Source organism: Coptis chinensis, chromosome 6 (genome assembly GCF_015680905.1).
Source record: "Coptis chinensis isolate HL-2020 chromosome 6, ASM1568090v1, whole genome shotgun sequence".
Classification (NCBI taxonomy): domain Eukaryota; kingdom Viridiplantae; phylum Streptophyta; class Magnoliopsida; order Ranunculales; family Ranunculaceae; genus Coptis; species Coptis chinensis.
Window position 1 is genome coordinate 3,698,519 of NC_141461.1, and position 13,550 is coordinate 3,712,068.

At 35.4% G+C, this 13,550-nt stretch overlaps 2 protein-coding genes across 2 annotated transcripts; one reads left to right on the forward strand and one right to left on the reverse strand.

The window, feature by feature from the left end:
• Positions 1-1,798: 1,798 nt before the first annotated feature.
• Positions 1,799-2,881, forward strand: LOC147490840 (uncharacterized). Its single transcript, XM_086565938.1, has one exon. The coding sequence runs from the start codon at positions 1,943-1,945 to the stop codon at positions 2,495-2,497; it is 555 nt and encodes a 184-aa protein (XP_086422064.1). The 5' UTR covers positions 1,799-1,942; the 3' UTR covers positions 2,498-2,881.
• Positions 2,882-5,705: 2,824 nt separating this feature from the next.
• Positions 5,706-13,078, reverse strand: LOC147490841 (wound-responsive family protein). Its single transcript, XM_086565688.1, is given in 15 exon segments — positions 5,706-6,322; positions 6,325-6,495; positions 7,246-7,347; positions 8,487-8,534; positions 8,614-8,754; positions 8,960-9,085; positions 9,311-9,394; positions 9,553-9,659; positions 10,189-10,288; positions 10,668-10,716; positions 10,718-11,272; positions 11,608-11,684; positions 12,012-12,104; positions 12,189-12,266; positions 12,613-13,078. Coding segments are annotated over 15 exon segments (2,355 nt in total). The 5' UTR covers positions 12,919-13,078; the 3' UTR covers positions 5,706-6,004.
• Between the last annotated feature and the right edge of the window lie 472 nt (positions 13,079-13,550).

Consider the following 13,550-nt stretch of genomic DNA (forward strand, 5'->3'; position numbering starts at 1 on the left):
GACCCTCAACTCCTCAAGTGTGCCAAATCCTGGGTCTCAAAATAGGTGGACCGCATTTTAGTGGGCCTAGAAACAAAAAAGTAACATTTATAGTTGCCATGTGAGTAGGTAATTAACCTCACCATCCTTAATAAGCTCAATCCAATGGCTCTGAATTTGCACGTGAGTAGAGTTAATTTTGATTAGAGTGAACCAAACACTACAAAAACCAGACAAGAACGCAATTGGGCCCATTGTCACATGGAAGCAGATAGCAGACCTTCCATGTCTTTGGCATGTGATTCTTGATTGATGTTCACGAAATAGACAAATACATGAGAATAATTTCTTGTGATTTTCTCTTATACTTGATAATAAGGTTTTGTAAATGTCCTAGTAAATGGTATAGCCTATAGGGAAAAAACAAAGCTACATTGGATTTGTACTTTTGTTTTGTTTTTTTTTTAAATTTTTTGTCGTTTAACTGTTACATTTTATTATTTGTATTGGAAGTTTGAGAAAGAAAAATGTCAACAATTTGTCTGACAAAATTACTAAAAACTGGGTATAGGAATATTTTGAAATCTACAAGTTTGGCAAGAATAGTCCACGTCTCTTCTGTAGCGAAATTAAAATTTTAAGACCTGCATTTTAGATGATCACACAAATCTTTTGCTGTTAATGTATAGTGGCAAGGGTATAAGGTGTTGAGTCTAGACATAGTGGGTCTTAAAGAGTTACACGCGAGGTACAAGGACAATAATGACTGATTGCATTTCCCATTTAAGCTCATGAGTGCGGGTCATAAGTTATTTTCCATATTATCCATGTTACTATATTTTTCTTAAAGGCTGAATTTATATTATTTCTTGAGGGCCATTGTTATTATTATCACTGCTAATAATGAGCCTCGTGGAAATTGAGATGGCGATCGTTAGAAATAACGTGAATTTAATTGTTCTTCCGGGACTGATAATGGACGATCAACATTTTGCATATTGTAATTTGTAAATCATTTGTTTTTTAACGTGTCGCCTGTCACATATGATATTTTATGATAATTTTTTTTTTCTAGTCACATAATATGATAAAATTTTCTCTTAATCTTATATACACCGATGAAACACTTTTACCAAATATTAAGAGAACACGCTCTGTTGCTTTTAGAATCTTGGTTATTGATTATCGAAAAAATAAAAAAAGAATCTTTGTGATTGCTACTTTTCTTTCCAAATCTATCAGATATATGTGTGAGGAAAAACCTCTTGGACACTCTACTTCGACATTACCATTCTATATATGTTCAAGAATATGAAGGTTAACTTGACAATATTACCTACAAAAACGATTAATTTTTAATGCATTCACCACTTACTCATATACTTGAATAATATATATTTTTGGACACAGAGTTGACATAAAAGTGTCTAGCTCCAAAGGTGTTTTTGTTTTCGTTATTAAAGATTTTCGAAAGTAAAGTTGAATCACCTTACCACGACATTTGAGTCCAAAAGTTTAATTGCGTAGACTTACTAGGAAATCATTTAAAATTGTATACACATGAAAAATGAAAATATTTTATATTTCCCATTAACAAGACATGTCTTCAAAAAGTAGTTTAGTTAAATATATCTAGCTACTATACCCGGCATTTGTTTGTCCAACACAATGATCATGGTATCTCTTTTTATGAAGTTTTCATAACACATAAGTTATATATATATTGGAAGTACATTTAGCCATTATAAATTTGCAAGTGGATATAGGATATAGAGATGGAATAGAAATATAGAATTGTGTTTCCTACTAACTATTTAGTTGTAGTAAAATGGATATAAACAAATGGCATTAGTTCAAGCATGAGTGTCAAGCACATGGACCTACATGCGCTTCGTTTCATGTACAAAAGGATGAGGAGAGCCTAACATTGCCCATCACTCGCTCCTTTCTTCAATTCCTAGCCATGGAGTCAGTTTCCACATTTCCTACTACCAAACGTTTTCATTCTCATGGATCAAAATCCTTCTCATTCTCTTCACATTCTTCATGTTCATCCTCTTCTTTTCGATCTACTTCTTTCTCTTCGAATTCATGTGAATTACCACCTTTTAGCCCCTCACCTTCACTTTATTCATCCAAAGTTCCATTCTCATGGGAACAACAGCCTGGAATACCAAAAACATCAAATCATCGTCCTTCAAAGAGTATCGACGTGCTTCCATTACCTCCCTCGGCTGTTTCCACTCCTTCAAAAAGGTTTAGTTTAGAAACAATATTCTCAAGTGGTAAAAGAAATGCATGTAGAAGCTTAGAAAGAGATCCTTTTGCAGCGGCATTGGTAGAGTGTTCCAAGGATGTTGATCATCAGAAAGAAATCGAAAAATATTGGAAGATATCAAAAGTAGTTGGTGATCCTTTTGGATTTATGGATCGGTATACTTCTTGCAAGAAGTCATGTGCTGTTGTGGAGTCTGTAATGCTACTTCCAAGGTCGACTCCAAAGGCATATAATGCATAATCATCCCTAAGCTATGTTCTATGTCACTCCGGATACTTCAAAATGAGTCAATCTCCATCGTAAGTTGGACAGGGTTGGGTTATAGGTGCAGGATTGCAAAGCAAGAAAGATGGTATTGTAATCTTATATAGAATTAGGACCAATTGGTCTTGGAATCGAACACACTAAACTCGCTTCAACGGGGACTCCACACGTGCACGTGAAGACAGTCCCCCCGTTGAAGGGGAATGTGGTGTGTCAAGGACCAATTGATCCCTTTATCTTAGTTTTGGAGGGTATCTACATAGTACATACCTTCTTATCCATCTCTAATTATAAGAGAAGACTTCTCTCTTTGTTTATAGTTCATGTTCAAATAATTAAATTAAAGAAATGGTTTTCATGTGTTCATGGATTGGCAACAACCTAGCACAGCATACTTATTCTTTGAATTAATCACTCGTGAAGATCAGGATCCTTTCTCGTCTCATATTCTCTCAATTCTGACATGACAGGCGTATCTTGAAAATCATTAACCTTAGTTTATTCATTTGTATTTGGTTTAGAAGCATCTCAGTAAGGGAGTCAAACCTTACATATTATTTTGCTCATAACAATATCTCAAGATTGTAGACACCTTCTACGCCAAGTTGTTGTTGCTTTAAGTACAATTTCAGCTAATTTTTAAGTGCTTTGGTCTTGCAATAAGAATAAACAATCGTGTAAGCATTGACAATTGATACTGCTATAGTACAAACTACAAAGACTAGCAAAACACGATGGCACTAAAAAAATCCATGCTGTACATGTGCATAGAGACATAACAAGATAGAAATACATATACCATTAGAAAACAATAGCGACAAGCCCTAATTATAATATGTAGAACACTGTCAGGTTTGAAATGTGTTTGGTGGGTGAGATGAGCCAATATAATGGTGGACTTGTTTATATTGCTGCACTAGCAAAAGACTTCACAAAGCAACGAAAACAGAAAGTAATGGCACACTTAAGCTCTAAAATAGTCCAACATGCTTAATTAACGGTAGTTAACATCAATGATCAATCACTACGTAGTGGGAGAGGGAGAAAGGACCATCTTTCAACTGGAAAAGAAGGGGTACTCATTTCATGAAATAAAGAAGTTGAGGGATAAATTGCTTTTCTAACCAAAGTTGTGATGTTAACATCATGAGAATCCAACTAAAACGCTTTCATTATGTGCTTTTTTGAAAATTTTCAATTGCCGATTAACCTAATCGAAAATATAGGGGCACCGGCGCACCGAGCACCCAACAAGGATCCTGTTGGGACTTCCATAAAGTCAAGTCAATTGTCTGCCAACATCTACAAGTCATGGCATGAGAGATTTAAGTAGGCTGTGTCACTTATCGACTACGGCATTCCAATCAACCGTGGCAAGTTTTTGAACAGAGGTTCCAAAGCCGTTTGGTCCATAGCAGTGTAGTACTGTAGTCAAGCCTCTGCGCTTGCGGTAAAGGTAACCTAAGGCGTGTGCTTTTTGTGATCGGTGAGGCCGGGCCGCCCTACGATGTATGAGGGGCCCAAGGCGAAGTTTTTTAAAATGGCCTATATTATTGAGAAAAACAAGTCTTTTACTGCTGAGGTGTCATGGGCCAATGTTTGAATTGACTATACATAATTTGATTTGGGAACAACCTTTACATGTGGCCTAATGGATATAAGATTATATTTGGGGCCCAAATTTTGACCAACAAATTGGGGGCCGAGGCGACCGCTTTAGTTGGCTCCCGCCTTATCAACTTTATCAACTTTTACTTTTTTTTTCGTTTTTTTTACAATTTTGCTATAATGCGACATATTTACACTCGATCCAATTGTTGTATGATATAAAAATTGTACAAATTTAGTAAGTTTCATTGTGGAGTACACTTTAAACTTAATTTTGACTAGTTTTTGTTAAGTTGTATGGATTGAGAGAAGACACAAAGATGGATTAAATTTTAAATGAAGTTTTACGGGATTCTAAAATTGAATCACGTGTTTTATTTTATGAAGAACTCATTTGACTTAATTCTATCGGTTCATTATTTTAGTTTATTGAAGTTGAGCTAGATTGTATTGAGAGATACGCGTTTTATTTTGCTATTTACTTATTGCTTAAGATTTTTCTTTTAAATGACTACAATGGTTTTATGTTTACAATCATATAAAATTAATTTTAAAGTTTGGCTAAGCAAATCAGTGATAATTCATGTCATATTTAATATTTATTTTATTTTTTATTTGATATATCTATTTTTTTATTACTACGCGCCTCACTTCAATCAGGCGCGCGCCACGCCTCGCGCCTTGCGCCTAAGGCACAAGAGGGTGTTGCGCCTTAGGTGCGCTTTAATGCCTTTACTACACTGGTCCATAGTATAAAATATCAGGATATGGGTATTTATCGATATTCCATTTCTGGATATGTATTGTGGATATATCCCCCTTTTTGAGGATATTTGACATTGTTTCACATGCAAATATTATGGATATATCCAAAAATATTGATAAATATCATAGATATTGTAGATATTTCTTGATATATCATGATACATTATTTATATTTATTTGAAATATAATGGTAAATATTAAATAAAATTGTTATATACACAAAATATCTCCAAATATCCCAAAATATCACAAATATCGCAAATATCGTTTAAATATCATTGATATTTGCAGTCGTATATATCTCTGAACATATCGTGATATTTATATATCTTTTTTTGAAATTTGGATAGATATCCCCAAATATTACGATATATCAGGATATTTTGTACTATGGTTTGGTCCATGTACATGATGAAGTGCAAGAATGGTTGTATCTAGAGAGTTAACAATGACCAACAATGGTATCCATAATCACAGTAACCAGTTACTAGAGTTGGTTCTTAGTTGTGTAATACTCTATGCCTCACATCATTGGCACATCAAGAACGGCGCAGCTTGTGCAAGGACATAGAACTATAGAAGTGGATCATAGTAATTGTCATAAACCTCTGCTTTACAGTTATACAAGCTACAAACTTTTAGTTTCCTCTGCTGGAACAAGCTTAAAAAGTGATTTTGGACTAGGAAGAAAATTTACGGAAAGAGAGAACGGACTTCCAGATTCATACATGTGATATCGTCATGATTAGCAAATCAGGTAATCATAGAACCTCTTCACGCATGCTAATTTGTTTAATATGCTGCTTGGGCATTCAAAAACCAAAAACTCTTTACTTAAAAAAATTGAAACATGCTCACGTTCAAACATCAAACTTGATACAACTTTTCCTGTAATCCCATCTACCAATAGCTCTAGACACAAGCACAAAACATTTATGAACATCATTCGGCTACAAATTCAACGACAAATTACCATCTGCCTAAGATTTTGTAGGCAGGAAGGCTGGAAGATGACAGAGAGCTTGCTTTGTACTCCGGCACTTCCTTTCTTTCAGATGTAAAGCACAGCATTAGTGGTTTGTGCTACTCAACAATTTGCCTTCAAACATGTCAACTTATTTGTTCACAGCCTGGAAGATTTGTCAACTGAAGGTTTGATTTATTGGAATAACTCACATCCTGCTTGTGGGAATTGTGCCTTTCCTTTCCCTCTTGAGATGGTAACTTCTCTGGATGGAAATGCATGTCCGATTCTGGCTTTCTCTTCACCTTTTTCTTCAATAGTGTGTCATCTGTTGTTTTCCTCGCCTCATCCGGGAAGGCTTCCGAATTCCCTTTCATTTTTTCTTGTTTTGGTCGATTCAGACAAGAGCCATTGGTGGATGGATGGGACATCTTTCCTGATGTGGCAAGCTGCTGATTGACTGTCGAGTAGTAGTAGCAACTATTCTGTTGGGTGAAGTTAACAGTTGACTACCTGAATCATTAGCAACCCTTTCTTGGACAGGTCGCTGCTGAGCAATGGGACTAGCTTCTCCACGAACAGTGTCCTCCATCCTTGGTGCGGATGACAGCTTTTGTTGCTTGATCTTTTCCTGATTCTATCATGCAGTAATTTTCAACGATCACAAAGTGACATTTTTTTAATAATGAGATCACTATTTACTTGATAAGAGGACACTTTACAGTTTACACAGCACACCTCTTTTGAACAAAACCAACTACGTGTCTTTTAGAGGCATGACAAACATACTATTCAGATTAAGTGCTTACTTGGTTGGGTCTACACATGTATAAAACTATGAAGTAACTACTTGTGGATTTCAAGCAAAGGCGTGCTCTGCAGAAAAACAAGCCCAATGGGACTACAGCACCTATAGGTAATTCTTTCTAGGCCTTTCTAGGCATCCTGTTCAATATAAAATGAGTATATTTTAAAGAAGTAAAATGGCCAATGAGATTTCTCTCATATTAGATATTTAAGGAAAACATATTATCAAGGAAAGGAAAAATATTAAAAAAATATTGCTGTGATATGCTCAGTGTATACCATTAACAGGAATCACCACCTTGGTTACTTCAGGATAAATCATCATTTTCCCATATAAATATGTATGACAAACTACGGCAGGAAAAGGGTGTTTCAAGAAACCTTGTCCAAATGTTGCATGTCTCCCTACTCTTTGCAATTTGATTCGTATAAAATCAGTAAGAAAAGAAGAGGGATTTTTTTTTTAAAAAATAAAAATAAAAATACATTAAATAAATAAATAAAAATAAAAGAAAAATAAATGTTTTAATTTTTAAACAAAAAAACTAAGCTCATACCCACAAGAAGACAAAGCAAATACCTTTATCCGACTATGCAAAGCCCTCTTCCGTGCCTTGGATCTACAAACAGCATTCTTAATCCCATGGTTGTCCATGGTTCCATTTGGCCACAATTGAGCAAGCTGAAGAAGAGTGCAAAATCATATTCAACAATGTCAGTGAACTTTAGATGGCTTTAGCCACTTGCCAGGTGCTACCTGCTTTGTTAAAATCCAAAACTTTCAATAGGGAATGATATCTGGGTTTAACGCTAGAAAAATGTCAAAGAAACTCCCACAGCTAAAATTTGAGTAGTGAATAAATATTAACAATTTCCCACAAATTAACACAGAGGACTAGATTCGGAGAAAAGGAAGAAAACAGCGGAACAAGTTTTTAGACACTAAGCCTACACATAAGCAGAAGAACAGAAGCACAAAAAAAAGGGGAAGTCGCGATTTCAAAACTTAATTGATGCAGTCTACCATAGTGTATAATAAGTTGATAGACTGAGAAAGACACCCCACTTGGTTTAGGGGAATAAAGTTGCAATGGTTGAAACTTGAAAGAGAAAGAATATGAACCTGTGGTTTGAGAAACAACCATTCTAAGACTGTAAAGTCTCTCTTCTATAATTAAATAATGTCCATCACGGCCGTACATACACAATTGTTTCACATTCGGAACAGAAAGTATACAGACAAGAAAAACAAAAATACAGTTGTAATATCATAAAATTGGATTGTAACTCCTTGGGTATAAACTGCAAATCCCTTTTTTTCTGTATTTGTAACAGTTTGAATGACTTTGTTACCGCGAACTCCTCCCACCCAATTCAGTAAAGAGGTTTCGTCTTGTTATCTTTCTTAAATTAATGGAAAATTCAATACCACTACGTCATTTTGTTTTATATGATACGCACATGACCTAGAACATCTACTATAGGTTGTGCACCAGCTAAGAACTTATCACCTTCCTACAGGTAACTTAAGAAATGATCACAGAGACCTCGCCATGAACCACCTCCCTACAAGTAATTTAAGACAGTTATTAAGTGCACAGATGGAGCTCTGCTGAGAAAAGAAATATTGTTAATGGTAACCCTAAACAAATGATCCTCGAAGACCATTCCTAAAGAGCTCCTTTTGTGTTAATAGCTATGGGGTTTCGGGTTTTGTTTTGGATGTTGTTGTGTAAGTCAGTAAAATCTTAAAAACATATATATGCAAATAAACCCTAAAAGAATTAAAATTAGAAGAAGAGAAACAGACATATCAACTACCTCAACATATAGCTTTCTGACTTGCGAGCTCTTGTCTTCATCCATTCCCTACAAGACATAAACATATATGATTAAACCATAGATATTCCAATAGCTAAAAATGAGAATTATATGAAATACCTAGTACCTCAACATACAGATCATACAAATCACATATTTTGTCCTCCATTGCATTGTCCATGCTACTCTTTAGTTTCAAAACTCCCTTTTCCTCAGAGCCGCGTACTTCCTGGAAGTCATCAGATGCTCCATCTTGTTGCCCAGACCCCTAAAGGAGCATGGCGAAATTGACATTAGTTTGATGAACAGTGCAACGAACTCTATAGCGCATTAAGATCCAATATGAAAATCATCAAATAACAAAGAGCAGCAATAAGATTTTTGGTGGAGTCGGGACTATGTCTTTTACTTTCGGCTTGAGTATAATATCTACTAAAAATAATAACCTAATCCAAATCATGGTTGTCGCCTACCTTTGACTTCAAAGAGGGGGGCCTCATTCTAATCATTTCGGCCACCTCTTTCTTTATTTGCTGGAATTTAGCATCTTTCTCTTGTTTTGCAGACAATCCAAGTACAACCATCTCCCTCAGATTTCTCTGTTGAAGGCATATTAGGCTAACAGTTAGGTTTCCATGTAATACCAGGAAAAAAAAAATTAAAATCTGGACGCCCAAGGCAAAAGATTGGTTAATAAGAAATTCAGCATGCATATTAAAATTTCATACAAAAATGACAGAAATAGCCAAATAATTAGTCACTATCAATGGTGTGAAAAGTAAAAGCAACAAATAGTAACTTGTTTGTTTCCTGAAACAAGATACCTTCAACGTTTTCCGCTGCATTATGTGGCCAAGAATACTCATAAGGCGATTAATTAGCTCATCTGATATGTTTCCTTGGCTTGACTGCTGAAACCCTCAAAACTGAAACTGATTAGGATTTTACCAAAATCAAGAGAGACAAAAACCACAACCAATTGCTTGAACTCCCATCCAAGGGGGCAATAACAAGCATCTTGGAATTCCAATAAACTAGCAACAGACAATTAACTACATTCCCGTACCGCTAGTCTAGCAACTTTAGCAAGCTTTTGTTTTACTTCTCGAGGCAATCTTCTTTTGACTCCCTGGGATGAACTATCCGTATTATCAATTTCCATAATTGGTCTTGCTGCAATGAAGAATTTATTCCGAAAAATGTAAGAAGAAGGAAAAGACAAACTAACAAAAGATATCTGTAAAACTGTTTACCAAAGTGTTTGAATTTGAGTACAACCTAAAATTAGATTGACGATTAGTCTAAATTTTGTACAACTAAACGCAGTTAATTACAATTTTCAATTTTCAATTTGTCATTGTTAGACTCAGTTTTACGTCGATCAAGAAAAATGAAGATTACCAACAACCAGCTCTTTGTTTCTTTGAAGTTCAATTCACCCAACACTCCGATTTCTAAATTTGATTTTAATGCAAATTTGATAATGGTAATTTTTCGGAAAACTGCACATCCCTTATGCATAGCACAAAACAAGAAACCACAGTTAGGTGCAAAAACATTGAGAAATTTAAAGTTAACTACCAATCTAAATTTTGTATAGTCGAACTTCTTCCCAATGAACCCTCCCCCATAAAAGAAAATCCAGGATCTTCTAACAATCCCAGGAAAAGAATTTCAGGTTTCTGATAATTGCCAAACTTACACTCTTTAACGATGTCGTCCAAGTCCCTAATGGCTCTTTCAAGCATACTGCCCTTTGGTCGAACACTAGATCCATCCTTCAAATGCATTGATGTCAACTTCTGCAAATAAAATGCAAAACAGAGAGAACTCATTAGCTATCAAGACGACCGCATCATCTTTGTATTACCCAAAAATGTTGGGGTTAGCGTCTGGACTCACGCAAGAGGGCATTTGCCATTGGATGCAAATAGTAATTTGAGATAAGTATGCAAATATCATTGTTAATAGATTGAAACAGTAACTGATTGGGATTTCAGCTGAATAACCGAGTCGAAACCCAGATGCCAGCCCATATGCAAATTAGGCTGGACTAAAGAAATCACATGTTACTTACCGATCCAAAAATAAATGAATATATAAAGGTAAAAAACAAAAGACATTAAAATAATTCAAAATGATCATAATTGAGAAACGTCATAATAAATAATAGGGACTTACAGTTGTTTGCACATTATTCTTAGTTCTGGAAACATTGAAGTTAGGCGATTAAGAACGCTATGCTTCTCTCTCTGGCTGAATTTTGGTGGGACGGCTCCAACTCTTTTGTCTCATTAGTCAGTCTTCTGGGTTGGGAATCCATTTGTAAAAAATAATTTTTATCTTGATATATGTGGTGCATAGCATCCGAGGATTCACTAGCGGCCTTCATTTTACTGCCAAGATCCCTGGACTGGTTAACTCCACTCTTATGTTTTTCACCATCCTTTGTCTCCAACCGATCCTTATGTACATCTGAAGACGTAAACTGTTCCAGTTTAATGTTCAAGTCAGAAGGTTTCTTCTTGGAAGGTCCTAGTGGAGCGTTTGATTTATCAAAAGATTTCTCATCTTGACAATGCTCACTTTTGCCAGATAAACTATGAGAAGGGCTAGAGGACTTGCTATCCACCAATGGTGCAGTTTTAGCGGCATTTTTCATTTTCACGTTTCCGACTTTTGCCTGTTTATTTGGTAAATGGTCATCTTCCTTCTCAGAATGAGTTGTCAAATCTTTTCTTCTCCTTTTCTTTGGCTGGTGCTTAGGGGACGAGCTGTGTTCATTACTAGCATATAGAAAAAGGAAAAACAGATTAAAGAAAGGAATCAAACTTTGGGATTCGTGAAAAAAATTGTCTATCATTCTACAGAAGAATTCTTAATATGATGCAGACATTTCGCAGAATTTCGATAAACATTGTAACAATCTCCAATAAAATCTCTTTCTCTCCATTGATTTAGTATGTGATAATATTCAAAATATAATAATAAATGCCAAAAAGAAAATGAGTTCATAGGAAAATTAGGACAAACAAACACAATAAGAAGCTGATAAAAACTTGAAAACACACGATCACGAATCTAGGAAGATGATTAAAAGGGATGAGTTGAATAAACTTACGTGCGTTCTAATTTTCCCCTGTTAACAAAGAATCCTTTGTGTTTTGTTGTCGACTTGTCAACTTGAAAATACTCATCCTGCACATAAGAAAACAAGGGATATTCATTTTGTATTATGGTATAATAGGTAACCGAGGATTCTAAAATCTAATCACGACATCCCAAGTAGGAAGGTAAAGAAAATGGTAAAGCATGATTATCATATGAGCTCCAGACACTACATTATGTGAATGACCTAAAAAATCATCAAACAAGCAGGTTGGTTCATGAAGCGGAAATGAGAATGTTTAACATTGGATTATAAGCGTGGCTACGAGAGATAGAGTTAGTAATGAGTATATAAGAGAATAACTAGGAGCAACGCCTACATAAGAGAATAAATGAGAAATTAGACTTGACACTAACCAGGTCAGCGTCATCTATGAATGAATCTTCTGTGTCATACTGATCATCGTCTGGAACTTCGGCAAGTTCATCCTCATCACTACTTTCGTTACCCTGAAAGGTACAAATTGCTAAGCAACAACGAAATGATGCCAAAAACAAAAAGCAATAGCATGAACTCATTCATATAATTCATACCACATAGAGGCGTTCAATTTTCTCAATAACAGCACTAAAACGATCTGTCGGTGGTGCATCACATTCTGCAGGTTGACCCTACAAAACAAAAACCCAAACCAAAAGATGTAATACATGAGAAGCACAGAATCAGTAATTCCTAAGCAATGTTTTTTTAAAAATCCAACAAAGAGTTGATGTGACTCAAGGTTGTCTAAGGAGATTGTTCGAAATAGGTTCAGTGTATCTACATTCATCTAGTCTCTCCATATAGTTTTTTACAATGTAATAAAAAAACAAAAAAAAACAAACTTTTTCAATACTAACGTTTAATTGGGAAGTTAGTAATGTTCATATATAATATAACAAAAACTGCCTAGAAATAAAACAAAGCATACAATTCAATGTAATTCAAACAAGGGGGAGGGGTTGTTGAAAAACATACCTGAGGGGCAATTCTGGACTGGAGAGCCGGGTGAGCACCAGAAGGAGGAGGTTCAGCAGCAGCAGCAGCAGAAGAAGAAACAGATGGATTATTATTATTATTATTGTTAATAGATTCTTTAACAAGTTTCTTCCATGAAACAATAGTTGTCTCATCTGTTTTAAGTTCAATACTAAATCTTTGCCTAGGTTTTGAAGATGAAGAAGAACCACCAATTACAACACCCCCACTTGGAAATGCTGTTGTAACCCTAGAAACACCACTTTCCCCACCACCAGAAACGCCTTCCACCTTCTCCTCAGCCATTAAAGAATCAAACTTGGAACAATATTAGGGCATTAGGAGAGAGAAAGAGAGAGAGAATGAAGGTTTTGAGATTTGGCGCGCGGAAATAATGAAATGAAAAAATAAAATAAAAATAAAAAAAACTCTTCGTCTTCTAAGGCTTAACCTCAAATTTTGCAATTTTGCATCTCTTTTAGACTGTAAAATTTATGAAGCTGTATTTTTTTGTTTTTTTTTAGTCCTTGTATTTTTTGAGAATTTGTGGATGAGTACTTCTTTTTTGGGGAATTGAAAGGGGTATCAGATTCAACTGCATTTACTCCAAAACAGTTACGTTTTCAAGTGGGCTTAAAACTAACTAACTGAGCCCGATTAGGGTTTGCATTACGATTTAACTTTTGCTATACATATATGATATGATATGATGATTGACTTGATCTCATTATTCGATTTGCATTGCCGTACCCATGCGCCCCGCGACCATCAATAATGGGTCTATGTGCACTCTTCAATAGGTAGATACTTCATTACTACCCAAGTCTAATTGCCAAGTGCAATATCATGCTTGTAAGTTCTATCAGGGCACTCCCTTGGGCCTCGGTTTTAAGTGGCCACTAATATTTCGACACAAGCAAACTCAACAAAGACTTTCA